General features: G+C 41.2%; 2 protein-coding genes across 4 annotated transcripts; one reads left to right on the top strand and one right to left on the bottom strand.

The window, feature by feature from the left end:
* The first annotated feature begins 6,940 nt into the window (after positions 1 to 6,940).
* On the top strand, positions 6,941 to 12,130 carry EFCAB10 (EF-hand calcium binding domain 10). Of its 2 annotated transcripts, XM_065658306.1 has the most exons (5): positions 6,941 to 7,070; positions 7,234 to 7,398; positions 7,653 to 7,737; positions 8,698 to 8,755; positions 11,102 to 12,130. In XM_065658306.1, the coding sequence occupies exons 1-4, from the start codon at positions 6,971 to 6,973 to the stop codon at positions 8,744 to 8,746; spliced, it is 399 nt and encodes a 132-aa protein (XP_065514378.1). In that variant the 5' UTR covers positions 6,941 to 6,970; the 3' UTR covers positions 8,747 to 8,755; positions 11,102 to 12,130. The 2 variants fall into 2 exon arrangements, with proteins under 2 accessions (XP_065514378.1, XP_065514379.1); XM_065658307.1 differs by lacking the exons at positions 8,698 to 8,755; positions 11,102 to 12,130 and adding an exon at positions 8,270 to 8,656.
* On the bottom strand, positions 8,976 to 19,870 carry RINT1 (RAD50 interactor 1). Of its 2 annotated transcripts, none has more exons than XM_065658305.1 (14): positions 19,561 to 19,870; positions 18,369 to 18,564; positions 17,974 to 18,215; positions 17,640 to 17,813; positions 17,413 to 17,562; positions 16,161 to 16,317; positions 14,300 to 14,410; positions 13,881 to 14,106; positions 13,155 to 13,292; positions 12,357 to 12,451; positions 11,085 to 11,299; positions 10,255 to 10,435; positions 10,052 to 10,170; positions 8,976 to 9,553 (listed from the first exon to the last, which is right to left on the bottom strand). In XM_065658305.1, exons 2-14 carry the CDS (start codon positions 18,543 to 18,545, stop codon positions 9,340 to 9,342), a joined length of 2,199 nt encoding a protein of 732 aa, XP_065514377.1. In that variant the 5' UTR covers positions 18,546 to 18,564; positions 19,561 to 19,870; the 3' UTR covers positions 8,976 to 9,339. The 2 variants fall into 2 exon arrangements, with proteins under 2 accessions (XP_065514377.1, XP_065514376.1); XM_065658304.1 differs by having other exon boundaries at positions 8,981 to 9,553; positions 12,252 to 12,451.
* Positions 19,871 to 19,988: the final 118 nt, after the last annotated feature.

Raw genomic sequence — 19,988 nt, 5'->3', positions numbered from 1 at the left:
ACCATCTACACTGACATTGACCTCCACCAAATGCTGATGAATCCAGAAAAAAATTGGTTTGTGGGGATTAAGAGAAACTAAGGCGATGGAGATGGATCTCTGATCTCACCACCCGATGTAGTGTGAACTCCCTCTACAGATAGTGCTAGAATAAAATCATCTGTGATCTTAAGAGCTATGGGCTCAGAGCCACAATTAAAACAGACAATCATATATCTCAAAGAATGAAGGCTCCTGCTAAATATCTTATTTTCCCCCTTTGCCTTCAGCAAAAGTCCCACTGTAGTTCTAGGAAATCAATTTATTGGGTTTTCAGTCAACTGGGAAGTGGCCAGTTCTATAAGAGAGCTAAGTTTCCTGATATTCAACTATGCTCTTTTTTGTGACCTATTTTTACTTCTCCTTGACTCAGAAGCAGTAACTTGGAAGTATTTTTCTGATTCCTGTTATTTAATTTTTCTCAGTATTTGATTTTTGATGGCAGGTTTAGTCTTTATTTTGCAGTTAACTGAAAAAAACTAACAAATGAACAAAAAACATTCACAGCTTAGCCTTAAAACTGAAGGCTCTTGTTCTTGTAGTGGGAACTGGGATGGCAACATGGTGAAGGCACAGTGATCCAGGCTACTTCTGTACTACATCAAGGACAATTCTTGACAGGAGTGCTCACCAAGCTGAGTCTGGCTATGCCAGACATGCTACTCACACATAAGGAAGGGCTGGCTGGGAACATTGACGTTAGTGGCAGCTTTGGCAGCAAGGACTATGAGATGATAGCAAAGCTTAAGATTCTGAGTGAAGTGAGGAAGACAAATAGTGAAACTTCAACCCTGGAATTTAGGAGAGCAGACATTGTCTCATTGCAGACGTTTTGTTGGCAGAATCCCGCAGAAGACTGCCCTGCAGGGCCCAGAGGAGCTAGCTGAAGCGCAAGAATGGTCCTTTCTGACATGCAGGAAGTTGAGCAGACATGGGAGAAGGCCAGGGTGGCTGAATGGGAAACTCCTGACTGAAATAAAATCCAAAAGGCGAGCATACAGGCTGTGGGAGCAGGGGTGGGCTATCCTCAAGGAATACAGAAATGCTGCCTAGGCACACTGAAGCAGAACTAGAAAAGCCAAAGCTCAGCTGGAGTTGGAATTAGTGAAGTATGTGACCAGCCCTTTCTGTACAGTAATGTGGAAAGAAGGCTAAGGAAAATGCGCACCCCACTAGTGACAAAGGACGTGGAAACACCTGAGGTACACTGGGTGCTGCCTTTGCTTCAGGTTTTAACTAGAGAAGTCTGTGCTCAGGGCTTTGGGCAGAGTCTAGGGAGCGAGGTACTATCCACGTAAGAGGAAGCCTGAGTTAAGGACTACTTACCCTGGATCTATACCAGTCTATGAAGAAAGCCAGGCAGGATTCAGGGATGGAGGCTGATACCATTACAGGGCTGCTGTCATCCTTGAAAAAATCATGGTGAATGGGGTACAGGATTTCTAAGGACTGGAAAAAAGTAAATGCAATGCCCATTTTCCCAGGGAACTACAGAGTGCTCAAACCAACCTCAATCCCAGGCAGATTATGGAACAAATGCTCCTGGAAGCCATGTCCAAACACCATGGATTTACCAAGGGGAAACCATGCCAGAACAACCTGCTTGCCTTCTGTGATGAAATGACTGCCTTCAGGTGCTGACCAGAGGGTAGCAGATGCTGTTCACTTTGACCTTAGCAAGGCTTTTGACACCATCTGCTTTTGTATTCTTACAATAATTTTGAGAGATACAGATTCAAAGCATGGACTGTGAGATGGGAGGAAAGTTGTCTTGACAGCAGGGCTCGAGAAGGCTGAGGTCAGCTGCTTGACACCTGGTTGGTTGGTTGTTACTAGTAATATGCCTCAGGGGTTAACACTGGACCAAATAATGCTGAAGGGTTTCGTTACCATCCTGGATTTTGGGACAGGTTGCAAATTCATGGATATAAACAAATTGGAGGTAGGAATGTGATTAATACAGTAGGGGCAGGGCTGTCCTTCAGAGGAACCTCAACAGGCTAGAAAATCTGGCTGACAGGAACCTCATTAGGTTCAACAAAGACAAATGCAAAGTCCTACACCTGGGAGGGAGGCACAACCCCGTGTCGTTGCACAAGCTGGCTGCCAAATGCTAAGAAAGGAGCTTTGCAGCAAAAGGGCCTGGTTGACAAGCTGAATGTGAGTCAGCAAGGGACCCCTGGGGTGCTGAAAGCTAACCACAGCCTGAGCCGCAGCAGGAGGAATGTGGGCGGCAGTCAGAGGGAACTGATTGTCCCTCTCTGTTTTGGCACTTGTGAGACTGCATTTGCAGAACCGTGTCCAGTTTGGGCCTCCACCATACAAGACACAGCATGGGATACTGAGTGCTACCAAGATGATTAGTAGCTGAAGCATATGATATATAAGGATATGATAAAGAAAAAAAAAAAAAAGTTTTGTTCAGTTTTAAGAAAAGTTTAATGGGAGAGAGGGGTCTGAGTGCTGCTTTTAGCTACAAGGTAGGTGATTGTAGAAAAGATAGAACCAGAGTCTTCCTGGTGGTGCACAACAAAACAGCAAGAAGCAATAGACATAAGGTAAAGCAAGAGGACTTCTGATCAGATACAAGTCAATAATTCTTTGCAGTGTAGTTGAGCACTGGAACAGGGACCAAGTGATGTTATGGAATTTCCATCTTGGAGACAGTGAAAACTTGACTGGACAAAGCTGTGAACAACCTGTTCTCAACAAAACCAACCAAAACGAAACGAAAGAAATCAAAAAAAAAGGAAAAGGTTCTGTCTGTTGACATAATTAGTACCCAGAAGCTTAATATTTCTGCTGTTAAGCACTTTCCCTTATAAATATTTAGTGTAAAATCCCCTGACAAGGAACTTGCCTGTATATTGGAAGTCATTGAGGATACACAACAGAAAGGTGCAGTGGAGCTCTTCCAAAGCAGCTACCGAAATGGCAGGACCCAATCACTACAGCTGCACCCCATGCTCCCTAACACTGTGTGCTTTCTAATGTCCATGTTGAGGTAAATCATCAAAGGAACTGCTACTCAGCATGTTCACAGCAAGCATATGTCAGACGTAGGCATCTTTCCCAGCCCTTACTGCTCCTGTCTCTTCCCACAGCCCTAGATTTCAGTCTTCTAACACTCCCATTTAGAAAAATGTGTCCATCTGCCTGTTCTCCTCAGCAAGACAAATGCTGCTTCTGCTTCATGGCTGACCTGCAGTCCCTGTTCTTATTTGTTACAACACTTAAGACTCCCGATAGTCTATTTAGTCCTATGTAATTTGATTAAAGGCTTAAGTTATTAACAATACTCTGCAAAAGTCTCAGCTTCTGTCACAACAGGTATTAAAATTGAGTTTGTTTGAAAGACTTAAGTAACCACGACACTTTAAACACATTAGAATAGATTTGATCCTTGAGTTCTTGACTAAAACTCAGTTAGCAGCATCTCTAAAATGGAAAGAGAATTTTTTCAGATGTTTGTCAAATCGTGTTTTTTCTTAGTCACCAGAAGTGAGTTTCTCACAAATTGTCCTAAACTATCTTTTAGGACATGTAGCTGATACTATAATTGTATGAACTGAGGATAATAAATTCCTGACATCGCGCATCGTCAGAACATTTTTTTCAAGGAAATAAATCATGATTTCTTAATACTAAAATCAAATTTTAAAAAAATCCTAGGTGTAAATAAAATCGGAATTTGCTCTGCTTGGTGACTTTTGAACTGTTCATCAGAGAAACACGCTTCAGTTTGTAATTCCTGTGTTTATTCTAAAAATTTCAGCCTTCAACATACTTATTTCATATTCGTTATCTGTGCTGACCACTAAAGGAAAAACTTTGTCAGATGCTGTTTTCCCAGTCCCAAACACTAACTTACCTACCTTTCTCTCCAGTCTTTCATTTGCTCCTTCCTTTCCAGTTAGTTTTCCTGTCCGTAGGTTCTCATTTACACAAAGATATTTTCCATGTCTTTATTTCTACTCTGCTGGCCAGCTCAGTCTCTTGTTTGTGCTTCTCTGCACTTCAGTCTGCACTTTCTCCCATCGCTCTTCCTTAGGAAAAAACTTTGCTAGTGCTTTTCAAACTCTATTGAAAGGCACAGAAAAGTCAAATGCAGGAATGAGTTCAGTAGCTATGAAATGTATTCCTTAGGAAAAGGAGGTTTCTACCCCTGCCAGGTAGCTGTGAAGGGAAGTAACTGTTAAAAACCTGCAGTTCCTCTAGCTCTAATTAAGACTTGGAGCGGGTAGCATAATCAGTTTAAAATACCAAGGAATACAGACAGAGCATGGCTGTACTATCTGTGCAGTTTTGGATGCTGTCTTTCTCCCACTCTTCCTCTAAGAAAAAAAAAATGGTTAATTCTATTAACGTCTCATGATATTTTAGTTTCGGCAAAGAGCTAAAATATATAGTCCTAGACTTTTTGCCGGAATACCATTTTTTTTCTTTACTATATGGTCATTTATCATTGTCTATTTTTTTTGATGGCAGACAGTTATGCCTTTGTAGATTTCCTTGATTTTTTTTTTTTTTAGTGGGACGCATTATTTGATTGTCTCTGTCCTACTCACACTGGGTACTACAATAAAAAGGTTCTTTGGTGGCTCTTCTCTGTTTGCACAAGCTATGCTGCAAAGCTCAATAATGATTTAAAAATGTAACTCTTCTTACTCACAGTTGCTAATCATTGATTTTGCATATTGTACCAGCATTGAGCAGAGATGACAACGTTCCACTAGGTGGCACCTGGACCCACTCTTAGGGAAGTCTGCTGCCTCGCTGGGGCCCAGGTTAAAGATGTGAGGGGAAAGCTTCCTGCCCTGGTACAGCCTCAGATTATGATCCATTAGTCATTTTCCAGGTAGGCAGTGATGAAGTTGCAACAAGAAGTCCAAGGGCTGGCCAAGGGATCAGGAGCACAAATAGCGTTCTACTCTGTCCTTCCAGTCCCAGGGAACGATGACGGAACAAACAGGAAGAGCCAGCAGATCAATACCTGGCTCTGAGCCTGGTGTCACCACCAGAATTTTGTGGGTGTTTTGTTTTGTTTTGTTTTTTTTAGCATGGGTTGGTTTACATGACACCAGGACTGCTGGCGACAGATGGGGTACACCTGTCTCAAAGTGGGAAAAGGATCTTTGCACAGGAGTTAGCAGGACTCATTGAAAGAGCTTTAAACTAGAGGTGAAAGGGGGAAGGGGTAAAACCAGGCTCACCAGAGATAAGCCTGGGGGTGGCACACCAATGTTTGAGGGACAGTGTGTTCATGAGCTCCTCAGGTCACAGAATCACAGAATGTTAGGGATTGGAAGGGACCTCAAAAGATTATCTAGTCCAATCCCCCTGCCGGAGCAGGAACACCTAGGTGAGGCTACACAGGAATGTGACACATTAACGAGCTCATCCCTTAGTCTCTTCTCCAAACTAAAGAGGTCTGCCGACTCAGTGGAGATAGGGGGTGGAGATCCATGCGGCAGCAAAGACACAAAGGTTATTGATGTGTTAGAAACCACGGAAGTGCCTGAGAACGGTCACGTAGGAATTGGGGCTTCTCTCCCAGAAAGGTTGGTGGGATCAATAGCCCAGCTAAAGTGCATCTACACCAATGCACACATCATGGGTAACATGCAGGAGGAGCAGGAAAACTGATATAGTTATCATCATAGAAACACCGCTCCGTTAATTAATGCAACTGTGGTATGAACTAATAACTCGGCTGGAAGCAATGATTTTCTGTTCCAGTGCTAGCATGATGACATCCAGGCAAATTAACTTTTGCTTCCCATTTTCTACCGATTGGAGCAGTGGCTGCGCAGTCACTCAGGTCTCAGTGATCCGCTTTACTCCACCTCACGCCCCGAGCAGCCGCTCTCCCTCCTGCCCAGCCTTCACGGCTGTTTCACAGAATCACAGAATGGTAGGGATTGGAAGGGAACTCAAAAAATCATCCAGTCCAATCTTCTGCCAGAGCAGGAACACCCAGATGAGGTTACACAGGAAGGCGTCCAGGCGGGTTTCAATGTCTCTAGAGACGACTCCACAACCTCCCTGGGCAGCCTGTTCCAGTGTCTGTCACCCTCACTGAGAAGAAGTTTCTTCTCATATTTAAGTGGAACCTCTTGTGTTCCAGTTAATATCCATTGCCCCTTGTCCTATCATTGGTTGTCACCGAGAAGAGCCTGGCTCCATCCTCGTGACACCCACCCTTTATATATTTATAAACATTGATGAGGTCACCCCTCAGTCTCCTCTTCTCCAAGCTAAAGAGCCCCAGCTCCCTCAGCCTTTCCTCATAAGGGAGATGCTCCACTCCCTTAATCATCTTTGTGGCCCTGCGCTGGACTCTCTCCAGCAGTTCCCTGTCCTTCTGGAACTGAGGGGCCCAGAACTGGACACAATATTCCAGATGAGGTCTCACCAGGGCAGAGGAGAGGGGAAGGAGAACATCTCTCGACCTACTAACCACCCCCCTTCTAATGCACCCCAGGATGCCATTGGCCTTGTTGGCCACACAGGCACAGTGCTGGCTCATGGTCATCCTGCTGTCCACCAGGACCCCCAGGTCCCTTTCCCCTACACTGCTCTCTAATAGGTCATTCCCCAACCTGTACTGGAACCTGGGGTTGTTCCTGCCCAGATGTAAGACTCTGCATTTTCCCTTGTTGTATTTTATTAAATTTTTCCCCGCCCAACTCTCCAGCCTGTCCAGGTCTCGCTGGATGGCGGCACAGCCTTCTGGCGTGTCAGCCCCCCCTCCCAAGTTTACTCCTTGCGTCGCCTTCCCCGAGGGCTTTTCTCCTCCTCCGTGTACGAACGGCTCCTCCTCCGCCCCGCCCCGTCCCGCCCGCTCTCACCTCGTGCGGGGCGGCTAACGGCCGGCGCGCGGGGGCGGGGCGGCTAACGGCCGGCGCGCGCGGTGTCCCAGCAACGCGGGATGGCGGCGGGCGAGCGGGAGGGACGCGACTACCTGCAGCGGCACGGCATCCCCCCGCTGCTCCACCGCCTCGGCGAGCTGCTGCTGTACCACCGCCCCGGTGCGGCACCGCGCCCGGGGGCAGGGCAGGCCCGGGCCTGCGCAGCTGTGGGCCCCTGCCCGCCGCGAACAGCGGGGTGGGGATGGGGCGGGCGGAGGGGCTGCGCGGCCCGCGGTGCCCGGCTGAGGGGCCTGTGTCTGCGGGCGGTTTTACTTCGTTGCAGAAAGGCCACGCGAGTTCCTGATCCAGGTGCTGGAAAGGGTGAAGGCCGGAAAACGAGCCGAGGGGGAGTACCCGTCCCTCATGGACGAGGACAACCTGGCCGCCATGTTCAGCTTGCTGGATGTCGTCGGCCAAGGGCACATAACGGCGGCGCAGTACAGAGAAGGTGCGTCTCACCTGAGCGGCAGGTCAGACTGACGTGCCTGTGTTTGCACAGAATTATTAAAATCATCTAAAAGCTGTGCCTGCGTGTACTTTAAAAGTATCTACACTTCTGCTAATACACAACCCAGAACTTAGAAAGTTAAAAAAGCTACATGTGTTTAAGTTACGTATGTTTAGCTTTTATCATATCTAGGCCACTTTAACATGTTAAAATAATCTTTCAAGGACTTGCATAGGAAATTCTCTTTCCTTTAGCTCTTAAAACTTTGGGACTAAGTACTGAAGATCTGCAGTTTGGAGATGATGTGAATATTACACTGGATGTATTCAAGAAAGAAGTGTAAGTTTAAATGAAAGGGGGCTTTTTGGGGGGTGGGGAGAGGTATGAACAGGAGATATTTTATTGAGATTTATTTTTTATTTACAAAACCATAGAGTTAACGGACTTGTTGATGTAAGTAAGTTTAACCCCTTTACTTTGCACTGCAAGCTTTAAAGAGGTCCATTACTGCCTGACCTTGCTTGGCTTGCTGCAGCCTGAACCAAACGCGGCATTTTCCTCCACCATATGGGTTGTGGGATCCCCTCAGGGCAGCCCTCTGGAATTGCTGCCCCTCAGGTCAGCCAGGCCCACATCCGGCAGCCCAGGGGTTTGAACACAATCTAGGAACGCGAAATGGCAAAGCAGTGCTGTTTTGTTTACCAGAGGTTGCAACACAGCTGTAGATGAAACAAGCTCAGTTACAAAAATTTCTCACAGTCAAGGTACAGTTCTAGGGGCAATTTTTTGATAAGTGTTGCAATCACTGAAAGGTAATGGAACTAAATATCCTCATTGTTACCTAACTAGAATTCTTTATTTTCTGTCTTAGGAAGAAAAAGATGCTGGCGAGCTGGGCTGTATATTAGTTTGAGCGGTGGTTTGCTATATATATATATTAAAACCAGGCTTCTCAATTCTTCTTCTGCTTTGTTAGCTGTGGATAGCTGATTTTAAGCAGTACTGTCTTTTTCTTGTTGTCTATCCCCCCTATTTGAGCAGTGAGCTGAAAAGGAAAAATGACAAGAACTTGTTCATGTTTACCATGCACTGGACAAGTATCTTTTGGGAATTGCTTTTCTTAATGCAATTAGCTGGTTAAAAAAAAAAGTAGAGATCTCTTTTTCACAACTAAAAGAGTAGTTTAGAGTTTCTTCAGTTTGTAGCTTACAGTAAGGGGGTATTGCTTATTGGCTCATTACCATTGAATAAAATTATCTTTGGGGGTTTTTTAGCCCTGTGTTTTGTTTGTTTTTAAAGGAAAGACCAACTTCAGCAAGTTATGACAAATGTCCACAATTCATGGTAGCACTTCCAGGTAAAATGCTATTTTCAAACTTACAACACAGCATAAATGCAATTTTTAAGTAGAAACTAAAAAAAATAGGAGAGAGACTGCTACAGCAAAGAAAAAATAAATTGAACTAGTACAAATAAAACAAAGTGACATATTCCTTCATTCCTTCCTTCTGTGTTCTGTATATACACATTTTAGTATAGAAATCCACTGCCTGGGGTTTAGAGATGTAAAACATCTGTTTAGTTCTCAGGAGAGATTTGTCCATATTTTACACAGGTATATTTACACTGTGAATACTCGGTATTCCTTAGGATGACGTTGACAAGGCCAGATGTATTCATTAGAGGTGAAGACAGTTCTAGTTTCTAAATGCAATGGCAAGCGGGCTATTGAACACGATATCTGTGCAGTTCAAAACTAAGTCAGTAGCATATTGACATTTTTATTCAAACTGTATATAAGGCATAAAATTAGATGAGACCAAGCATTCAGCACACACTATTGAAAAAAATAACCCAAGTATGTAACAACATATTTGCTTTGCATTTTTTTGAAATAATAAGTAATCTAGACAAAGTTATTAACCATTTCTGAAAAAGTCTTTATTTTCCTGTATTTGGCCAACCAGCTCTCAAATTGAGAAGAATCTCAACATCCTTTTGAGATAATTTATAAACTCCAAGTTCATTCAGTGCTGCTGTGGCAGATGGCTGGTTTGGGTTTAATGTTTCATTTTCTGAAGCTAACTGTAGTACATCCTTCAGAAGCAAGGCCGAGCCAATATTCAGGTTCAGGATAATACAGGCTTCTTTTATGCTAGAGGGAAAAGTTATATGGATTAACATGAGAAGACTTCAGAAGACTGTGGGCTATTTAAAAAAGACTAACCACAAATAAAGTAGCTTCCTCTCATTAATGAGTACCACTAGACTCCTATGCAAGGCAATTGTGAGTTGGAACATAGTTTAAAGTAGTATTTCTTCTATCAACAAAGAAAGTTTGTGTTCTAACTATGTCTTCGAGTAGTTTCTTTGGCCTCAGTTTTGCAAGTCTCTGCTACTTATATTCCTTTCATAATTTATCAGGACATCCTGACTACACAAAATACTCTAGAACACATGCCACAGTCCGTTGCTGTCTGAGTATATGCTGCAGAATCAAGACTTTACTAGTTGTAAACATTGGAAGCATAAGTGATCCACATATTTTAAGTGTGGATCAAAACTGAAAAAATCATGGTGATACATAAACCACATATATTCATCTGGACATTCACTTCTGAAATACCGACAGATCAGAAATTCGCCTACTTACTGCTTGAAGTAGTTTTCTGGCCTCTTGCAGTAATGTGAAAATAAAGGGAACAGATTTCTACTCATGTCAAACTGGAGTTGTGCTGCTCCTCCTTCATTGAAATGATTTGCCATAATTATCTACAAACACAAAGAGGTACATCTACTGTTTAAGCCACTCACACCTATGCTGTGTTGCATGGGCCACATTTTGCTGATACCTACTTCCTGATATATGTATATATCCACTTTCTCTGCGAGTATTTGCCAGAAAATTTTGAACAGTGAGAGACAGAGCTGCTGTTCTAGTTGTAGCAAGCGGTCTCGTAGTGTCAACAACATTGGGCAAGCTGTGCTTGATAGAGACATTACTGCTTGCTCTGCTTGAGATGGTAAAGATAACCACCTGAAAGAAATTATTGCATTGAAGTAATTATTATGAAATTATTCCTATTACAACAACTGAAGTTAAAATTATCCTTTAAAAAAAAATCTTACCCATTTACAATGGTTCAGAAAGAGTTCTCCTTTCCCATTGAAAATCTAAAGGTAATCACAGTCTAATACTATGTTTAAATTCCATTTAATATTAAACTCATGCATTAGTTATAAATCTCTGAACATGCTATTCAAAGAAACTTCATCTAATCTAGAAAATCATTAAATTGCATTCTTTTTATCAAGTACGTCAGCAATTCTACTCAGGAGCAAACATTCAAGAAGCCTTACAAGTCTGTGAAGACAGAATGGACATTACAGGCCATATTGTATTAAGTCTTTCATACTACTATAAAGAAAATAATGCTTGTCCAAACTACAGTGATCCAGAATTCTTCCTAGGGTTTTTACGCCCACTAATTGTGGAACTAATTTAGAAAGTATAGCATTAAAATAGTCTTGAAGCGTTAAGAGAATTTTCCAAAACTTACTGCCCTGCCCCTTTCCTATTCGGGAAAATAATTTTGCCTCTTAGCTATTCCTGCCCTTATTTACCTCAGTATTTTTAACAGGAAATAATATTGTAACATGGGAAGAGAGTAAGGAGACAGAATCACCTCTCTTTTTTGTACAGCTTTGCAGCATCTTTGACCTCTCTGAAGACATGATCTACCTGACGAGTCAGCATGTCGTGTTTCAGGCGTTCCAGGAGGTTAATCATGTCATCAAAGACAGAACTCTCCATCGAAGCCAGCTGCCCCAGCTGTAGCTGACTGACAGCATTGCTTTCTGCATGAACCTCCAGTTCCGCCTGCTGTAGCTGCAGGAAGAACTAGAGAAACAAAACCAGATATGAATAACACAAAAAATGATCTTACCATTTGAACTTTTCATTGTTACTTTAGAGGCACGGTTGTAGAAAAAACTCTGACACATTTATAAACTTAAAATCTTAAGATTTTACAAACACTTTCTCTTTCCCTGTGGTCCTGACTTAGTGAAAAACAAAACATGGTGTTTGAAGCCTAGTGATGGAACTGAGATGGGTTTCAGATAAACGGCAGATAGGTAATGGGAACAGATCTAGAGAAATACTAAAAAGATATTTTAAGATTAACAGCAGAATGCTCAAAAAAACCCTGATTTTGACCTTTTTAATGTTTGCAAAATAAAACTAGAATCTTTACTTTTAATTAATTTTAGAAATAATTGTTCATTAAATCACAAATTTACTGGGCTGACAACAGCAAGAAAAGGGATCAAGTTTAACGTGACATAGTGGTAACAACTTGTTGGTTTTGCTTTTAAGCAGAGCAAGATGTTCAGGTGGATGCAGCTGTATACCATGAAGGCTGCTGTCCTATCAAGTCAAGACTACCCTCTGCTAGAGCCACAGTTTCTTGTGAAGACAAAAATAATTTGGAGGCTGCCCATCTGGCACACAAATCAGTGCTGTTAATACTGGCTCAGCGATCTCCAAAATCAACTCACTAATTTTTTATAATACAAAGCATGTAAAGGAGACTGCTTTTTTGTCTGTTCACATTATTCTATTCCCCAGGCTCTCTTTGCATTTCCCTAGAAAGTTTATAATCAATACGACTTAGATCTCAAACAATAATCTCTCTTTATACATCTTTTATTAGATATGAATTTACCTGTCATTCTATTTTTTCAGTAATAATTCTGCTGAATACACTTAGATAAACAGTGCTGAAAATAAAATGTTTGTTATAAAACAAACATCTGAAGTCCATTTTTTTAAAAGTAAAATAATTACTTACTACATTGTCAGCCCAGTCTGCTAACACTGTTGCTATATAGTTAACAGCATTAAGAATTGCACAGTATCGGAAGCCTAAGGGAATTCTAGTCTCTTCCTTCATTACTTGAGTTAATCGTATCCTGAAATCATCAACTAACTCCTTCTGTAGGCCCAGGAATTGTAGTTTTCTGGAAGCTGTTGGAAGATTCTTATACCTTTCTGGAAAGACATTAATAAAATGGTTTTAGGTTTTCCAACACTGAATAAAAGCTTTTCAAAAAGAAACATTACAGTCATCTTACTACACAACCTTATGCCTCTGAGAACATCATATAGTATTTAAAACAGCTGACATTTTAACAATTTTAGGGAAACTAGTCAATGCAAAAGCTAAACATGTAAAGAAACTACATTCTTCTCCCTCCTGATTCCACTAGCACTTTGTATTTTAATGCTTGAAGCAATACCACAACACCCAGTGTGGCCCCTAAAGCTTACTCACACAGAATAAGATAAAACCATTGAATATGCAATTAAGTGTCTCCTGCAAAATTACTTGCTCTTATATTCTGCTCCAAGAAAGCAGAGGCTACCTAATAGCTTCTAAATTGTCATGGAGGCAAAAGGAATAATGGGATTTTTTTTATTACTGCATTGTAACAAATTATATTATCTCAAGTATGAACAAGTTTGAATATGCTAAATATATTTTAAATTATTATTTTGTAAACATGTCACTAGCTCAAGATTATTCATACTTGAGTTGGTGTCCAAAATATAAAACTAACAGGAAACATCCCAACTTTGCAACATTACTTGGCAACTACGGCTGACAAAGGATACTTAGTAAAGAAATCTTGCTGGCTGAAGTTTTCTTACCATTCCTTACAAACAAGAGCAATGCCTACAGACTAATAATTACCTGTTATAACTAACAACAGAGTCATAAAAGTTTCAGCGCAGTCTGGGACTTTCATGTCATCTACATCACTGATATCTTTGTATTGTGATACCCACGCAGCCTCAGATGAAAGCATGGAGTCCATTTTCTGAAGAGCAACTGAGATGCACAAAAGTCGTGAATTGTAGAAGTATTTCTTTATTAAAAACTTAAACAAAAAAAACCCCTCTAAAATATATAAACATAAAAGTCTGATCTCTACTGATTTTACATTTTCAGGTTATAAAAACTACTGATGACTGGCTTCATACAAAACCAGCTTCAATGTATCTGCATTTGCAATGCTGTTCACAACTATGTCAGAGTTGATTGGGGGTTTGGTTTCGTTTTAACAGCTGGCTTGCTCCTTTCCAATATATTTCTTCTTCATTTCTCAAAAGTTAATGCCTCTCCACTATTTCAATTTAGAGTCCATCCTTGTCTGTACACACATGAACGTAACATTTGCCTAAAAACAAGCCTACTGGATTCCATGCAGCTTAGGGGCAAGAATCCTACAAGCCACAGAAGCAGTCTGAGTCTAACAAATTATTAGTCAAAACAATCACAGAATATGAAAATACGTATGTTGTATGTAGTAGCCCTGTCCAAGTCACTTATCCTATTTGAGAAGGCTGCTCATGGAAGTATACATATAGTTTCTGATCGTGCAGTATAAAGGCCAACAAAATCCATTTGAAGTCTTACATTTTCTTTCCACCGTTAGCCACCTTTGGAAACAGGATTCTTCTGACAGAATATGCATGCAACTGGGAAAGCTGCTGAGATATCCGTGAACACTGTACAATTCTCTCTCAAATAGAAGCACCTCATCCACAAGGTGACAAAAGAGTGTATCATCATACAACAGGCATGGAATATCAGCAGCCAGCTTCTCCAAAATCAGCATTACTAGACCACGAGAGAATTCAAGCTTTTGAAAGAAAAAAAGTGAATAAAATGTCACAGATAGAAAGTATTAACATGTGCAAACATGTACATAATAAACTGCTACCAGGCTGAGTTAAAAGTCTCATCACACACTTGGTGAAATCAGTGGGCTTGCACAAATATCTATTAGGAGTTGACTTACATATTCATACGTATAAAACCATGGAAGTGCTTACCCCAGCATTCACTGAAGATCCTGCTTTGTCCAGTATTGGCTGGATTTTGTCATCAAGGAACTTCGCATGATTTCCAATCCACATAAGTACTTGTGTTAAATACCACTCAGGCTTATTTAAAAAAAGAAAAAAACATTAATTCAAGTGCTACTAATATTTTAAGACAAACTTCCAAACATATCAGTCTCTTTTCCTGCCTTTTGACCTCAGATCACACAAGTCTTTCACAGTGTTTTACTTAGCTTTGATTTTCATAAAAGCAGCATCAAATAAATACTTCTGGATTTGAACAGTCTTAAATGCACCAATTATTCTGTTTCTTCTCAAGCGAAAGCTCCATTTTTAAATCTCCCTCTTCTCTACTGCATTCTCACTCATGAGGTCCTCTTTTCTGTTTCATATACTTCCTCCTGTTCTTCTGTGTGGTCTTTATTTCTTGGTACAGCAAAAAGGATGCACTCCTGAGAAAACTCTCCGCAGTGGCTCTGTTCATACTGTCATTGTATCCAACCTCCAGCCCATCTTTCCCCAGAAGAGAGGTATCTTTCACCTCCTTGTTTCACACTCTAACGCCTTTAAGCTTCTTCAGTTTCCACACCTAAAAATACGGGCTGTAGTTTTTGATGAATGCTTCTTTCAATGTTAGTGTAAGCATAAGCAGTTCCTGTCCTCCTCATCTCCAGTAGCCAAAGAACCTTCTATTGAGCTGCACTTGCATTCTCCACATTTTGTGTGTCTGTTTCTCATTTCTGTATTAATTTTCGCTTGTCTACTGAATTTCACCACAGTTTTTCTTTGTTTGTTTGACATTCCTTCATCAACTCAACAAGATCACTGTGAACTCCAAGCCTGTCCTGCGAAATATTTGTAATCCCTTCCAGGTTGATGTCTTTCAAACATTTTACACAGGTATTTTCTTTATTCCATTATCCAAATTATTATTAAAAAACAAAACAAAAACCCCAACCCAAATTCAAGCAAAGCCCTGTTGGAGTATCTTTCTGATCTGACACTACCTGTAAACTTTTCTTCACAAGTTTTTTTAGAAAAAATAGATGTTCACCTATTGTTGACCACAAATTTCAACTTTTGAACATAATTTTCCCATTTGCTTATGAAATAATTTCATTCATGTCTAAAAAACCTCTTCCCCACTAATATTCATTACATTATTTAAAAAAGCACTGTAGTAGCAACTATCAAGATTGCAAATATATGTGCCTTAACCCAAGATCGTCAACACAAGCACATAGACTTGTGCAACTAAATTGTTACAAAAGAGCTCTCCAACTCTGCTGCAGATGCACTACAGCAGCATTAACGCATTGAAGCCTGTTCCAACGATAATTCTCAGAAAAAAACCCTCAGTCTTTGAAGATAATTCATACAAAAAGTCAGTTTCCAGCTGGTAAACTGCAAATCTCTTCTTGTATTTTAACCCAGAAAAGTAGACTAATCACATTTTATATTTTTACAGCAGAATCCAAGTTTCAGTTACATGAAGGTAGCAAGACACCGTGCCAAAAATCAAAGCCTTTGAGCTCAAGCAATAAGGAACTGTGCACAACCATTTGCAAGGAGACAGAGGAAATCCAGCAAAGCTTCTGAAATTATGAGTCAAAGCTTGTGGTAATACTTCCTAAAGCATCTGGGCAAGAGAGAAACGCTGCCTGGCTCAGAGAAAATGTTTGTGCCTCTGAAAGGTCTCCAAGTGCTATCTTGATGTCTGTCCACACTTAGGTAGACACGAGAACTGCACAGCTTTGAAGAATCTTAATTTCAGAAAGGAAGGTGTTAAAACTATACAATTTAAATACAGCAATCTATCTGTTGCTTAAAACAAAGTAGCTTTCTCTCATACCTTGTTTAAAACATTGGTTTGTTTATTTCCAGTGAAATGATACTTGAATCTTTTCTGAAGAGGATTCAGCATGATCTGTATCGGAAGGATAATGGGTGGCGATGAGGGTAACGAGTACTTTTCTGGCAATTGTTTAGGTTTGGTCAAAAGCTCATCTCTAAGTTTGACAGTCAAGGATGAATTTAAGTGTTGAATTCTCCCAACATTATCATTTAAATAGAATGGGTTTATAAAAACGAATGTTGCTTACTTCTGCCTCATTGGCTGAAGGCAGTATTATGCAATCGATACAATTCCTGAAATATGAGGGATACTCTAAATATTTCAGTTTATATAATATTAAAGTACAACTCAGGCTGCTAAGGATTATTTATTCAATAAAAATACAAGTCACTTAAGTCAGTTTGATTTATGAAACCCCAATCAATAAAAAGAAAGAACACAGACAACCACTGTTATCAGTACCAAACACAGGGGCTGTCCAAGAGACATGCTTATTTATATTTGTTAAAGGAGGATAAAAGACTCACGAGAATAATAAATGCAAGACATGATTTCCCATTTTCACATAACTTACTTAAGTGACCCACTCTGCCAGACCAAAATTGTTACCAACTCAGGGTTGTGTAGAATGGCCTTGTATCTTCCTGCTCGCTTTAGCTGTGCTTTATTTGATTCACAAAAAACCAAAGGAACAGGATGAGCAGCAGCACCTTGTGATTAACCTCAAAGGCTGCACAATTAACTACAACGGCTGCACAATTAAAATCCTTCTGCAGTCACCCCATTTTGCAAAGTCTCCTTACGAGACATGTATCTTTAGCTTTCCCTCTTTTCCTCTTGGAATGGGACATATTAAAGTGACTAAGGCTGATTTCAAGTAAGGCTATGAAAGGAAAAGCGTTAACTGTGTAAAATAAAATACACATCACCATTTTTTATTAACATGGGTAACATTACCGAAGCATCTAAGGCCTGATCTTCATGAAACCTGAACTGTCAGCTACCCTGAGATCACCAGATCTGATGACTTGGTGTTACAGTGTTGCTACTGCCAAAAAAGGCAACTTTGCCATCTGGCATTTTCTGAACAACAACAACAATACATTCTCATGTTAATACAAAGTACCATAAATTAAAATTATCTTCTGTCTTTAGGGAGAACACAATTTTAAATGATTCTCCTAGAGAACATGCATCTCTGACATTTCTTATTCCTACTAAATTATACTGCAGCTCTTCAAAAGGATACGAGGTTTGCAATTTCAGAAGCTGACAAAACAGCATCTCCAAATTATTGTATACATCGGTAGCATTGCCTGGTGCAGAAAGGCCAAACGCCTGAGACTGGGGCGGCCCCACAAACGGCCAGCGGAGCTGGGTTAGTACCTCTTCAAAGTCACTGCAACACAAAACAAGCACTTCAACACGAACTTACAGAACAACACAAAGACGAGGGAGTGACAGTACATCTCTTACCTCGACAATTTGTCCTTAAGAATTTTATGCCAGAATTTAACAGTGGATCTCACAAAAGCAAGAAGATGAGAACAAGATGACTCCTTAAGTTTAATATCCAGTTCTGCCATGCATTCCAGAGTACTGGCTGCCTCTGGAACATTGTTGGTCATCAGATATTGCTGAATGCTATCACTACAAAACACAAGAGTCAAGGCTAAAAATTCATTAAAGATAAAATAATAATTTGTATATTGAAAAACAAAGATAAAACTTTCTCAAATCTAAAATATTTCAATGACAAGACAAACTACGTTACCACTCTCAGAACATAAACACAGTTCCCAAACTTCACCTTAACTCTTCTATTCGTGAAATCCATTTAAGATAGCACAGGTGTCGTTCAATCTCTTCTATTTGACTAATCAGTACATCAAGATCCTCCATCCATGGCTGAGCTTTCAGTAAGTGGCTATCAATTGAAGCAGACAGAAGAGCTTCTTCCTCTAGAAGCCGATTCAGAGACTTTTTAGAATCTTCTGCATTGTTTAAGGCATTTCGAATTCTTTTAGGGACTTCTGATGAAACTGTAAGTACCTACATTCATAGAGAAGTATTAAGTCTGACACAAAACCACTGCGCTATGTAGAACAGTACCATTTCAGATATTAATATATTGCTTTAATTTAGTTAAATACACTTAGTCATACGACATATTCAGAAGGGAAAAAAAAAAGGAAATCTGCTCACCTGTTCTTCTAACTGCTTTTTATTTTCAGATAGCTTATCAATAAGGTCATCAAGCTTCCTCAAAGAATCATAGTCAGTTCCAACCTCTCTTTCCACAAATTCAGAAACATAGTATGGGATATCACAATGATCTAGATCTCTCATGACTTCTTTCTTTCCAACAGCATCGGTTGCCATATTTTCCTTCTCTGCAATGCTGATCATACAATTTCTAATTAGTCACCAGTAAGCACAAACAACTATTGATCTATTGAGGACACAAAACTCCATGACAAGCTAGGTAGTTCAACTGCAATTGAAACTTAGAGCAGTATATTCACTGAATGTCTTATTTAAGTGAGACAATCTGCTGGCATAAGTCTTAACTGAGATATGCTAAAACCTTGCTTACACATCCAACTGTCAATACATCATACACTAATTACTGAGGAGAAATATACCTGTTAATTTCTTCCTTCCCCAAAACTGTGAAATTTATTTTTAAAAGTTCAATATGTGTGTAGTTTCTACATATGCAATATAGAAAACTTAATGAAAAATACTGCAGAAATATATTTGTAAAATACAAAGCAAAATAACAATGATCTGCTTTATCCTTTCATACAGTTTAGGATGTCCCAGATATATCAACTGATGACTGACATATTCCTAGTAAAGTATCCACTCACGTCTTGCAATTATTTGTAAAGTTAAAGCATCACCGGAATATTTATAAGAAAACCCACATGGTATAACAAAAAATGCACTTTCCAGAGAAAACCAGACTTGAAATTGAGAGGACGATCATGTACAGTGAAACTACAAAAGGCAACAATGACGAATGTTTGGCGACTTCAATTCTCAACTTCTTAATATCACTTGCAAAACAGTATTTAAAAACTTAATTTATACACTTGCCCTTTACCTGCTACAAGCTTTAATTAAGTGAAAAACCCGACTAAACTGACAACAGGAGTGAGAAAATGGTGCAACCGACGAGCCAAAGCCGGAAAAGCAATAGGGAGCACCAGGAAGAACGAACTGGGAGACCGAGAGTGTTGTTAAGGGAGAAGTGAATAAAGAAAAGAGAGGAGTGAAAAGCACCGTGCTGTTTGCAGCAATGAAAACAAATAACACCGCAGAAGACTGCTAACCAAGCGGTGCTCTGGGGAGCATCCTCCAGAGGTGCCCCAGCCCGCAGCTCTGCACCCACCTTCGCCACAGGGCCGGGACGGCTCGAGGAGCGCTGGAGGTTCAGCGGGCCCCGGGGAGGCTCCGGCCGAGCCACCCGCGGCCCAGCCCGGGCGGCCGAGCAGCCCCTCTCCCCGCCGGCCGCGAACGCCCCGGTGAGCGCCTCTCCCCCCGCCGCGCCGCTTTTCCTCGCAGGCTGGACGGCGCCAGCAGGGCCCTGCAAGCGGGCGCAGGCAGCGGAGCTCGGGGTGACGAGGGCTCCGCCCGGCCGCCGGAGGGAAAGCAGGGTCAGGGGCCCCCGCGCCCTCCCCGGGAGCCGCCGCTCAGCCCCGCCCCGGCCGCGTCAGCAGCTCACGGGCACGGGCGCGCAGCACCGCCCGCGGGCGGGGCCCCAGGGCGCATGCGCAGTGCCCACCGCCCGCCCGCTGCCCGCAGCCGCCTGGCAGGACC

Source organism: Caloenas nicobarica, chromosome 1, assembly GCF_036013445.1.
Source record: "Caloenas nicobarica isolate bCalNic1 chromosome 1, bCalNic1.hap1, whole genome shotgun sequence".
NCBI lineage: Eukaryota > Metazoa > Chordata > Aves > Columbiformes > Columbidae > Caloenas > Caloenas nicobarica.
The sequence above is the reverse complement of the archived record's forward strand: the minus strand, read 5'-3'. Positions and strand labels throughout refer to the sequence as shown.

Coding starts and splice junctions, on each gene's coding strand:
- EFCAB10 (XM_065658306.1), top strand. CDS start 6,971: ATGGCGGCGGGCGAGCGGGAGGGACGCGACTACCTGCAGCGGCACGGC. Junction 7,071..7,233: donor GCTGCTGTACCACCGCCCCG/GTGCGGCACCGC, acceptor ACTTCGTTGCAG/AAAGGCCACGCGAGTTCCTG. Junction 7,399..7,652: donor GGCGGCGCAGTACAGAGAAG/GTGCGTCTCACC, acceptor TCTTTCCTTTAG/CTCTTAAAACTTTGGGACTA.
- RINT1 (XM_065658304.1), bottom strand. CDS start 18,545: ATGGCAACCGATGCTGTTGGAAAGAAAGAAGTCATGAGAGATCTAGAT. Junction 17,814..17,973: donor TCACGAATAGAAGAGTTAAG/GTGAAGTTTGGG, acceptor TGTGTTTTGTAG/TGATAGCATTCAGCAATATC. Junction 9,554..10,051: donor CCAGAAAACTACTTCAAGCA/GTAAGTAGGCGA, acceptor TTTTCCCTCTAG/CATAAAAGAAGCCTGTATTA.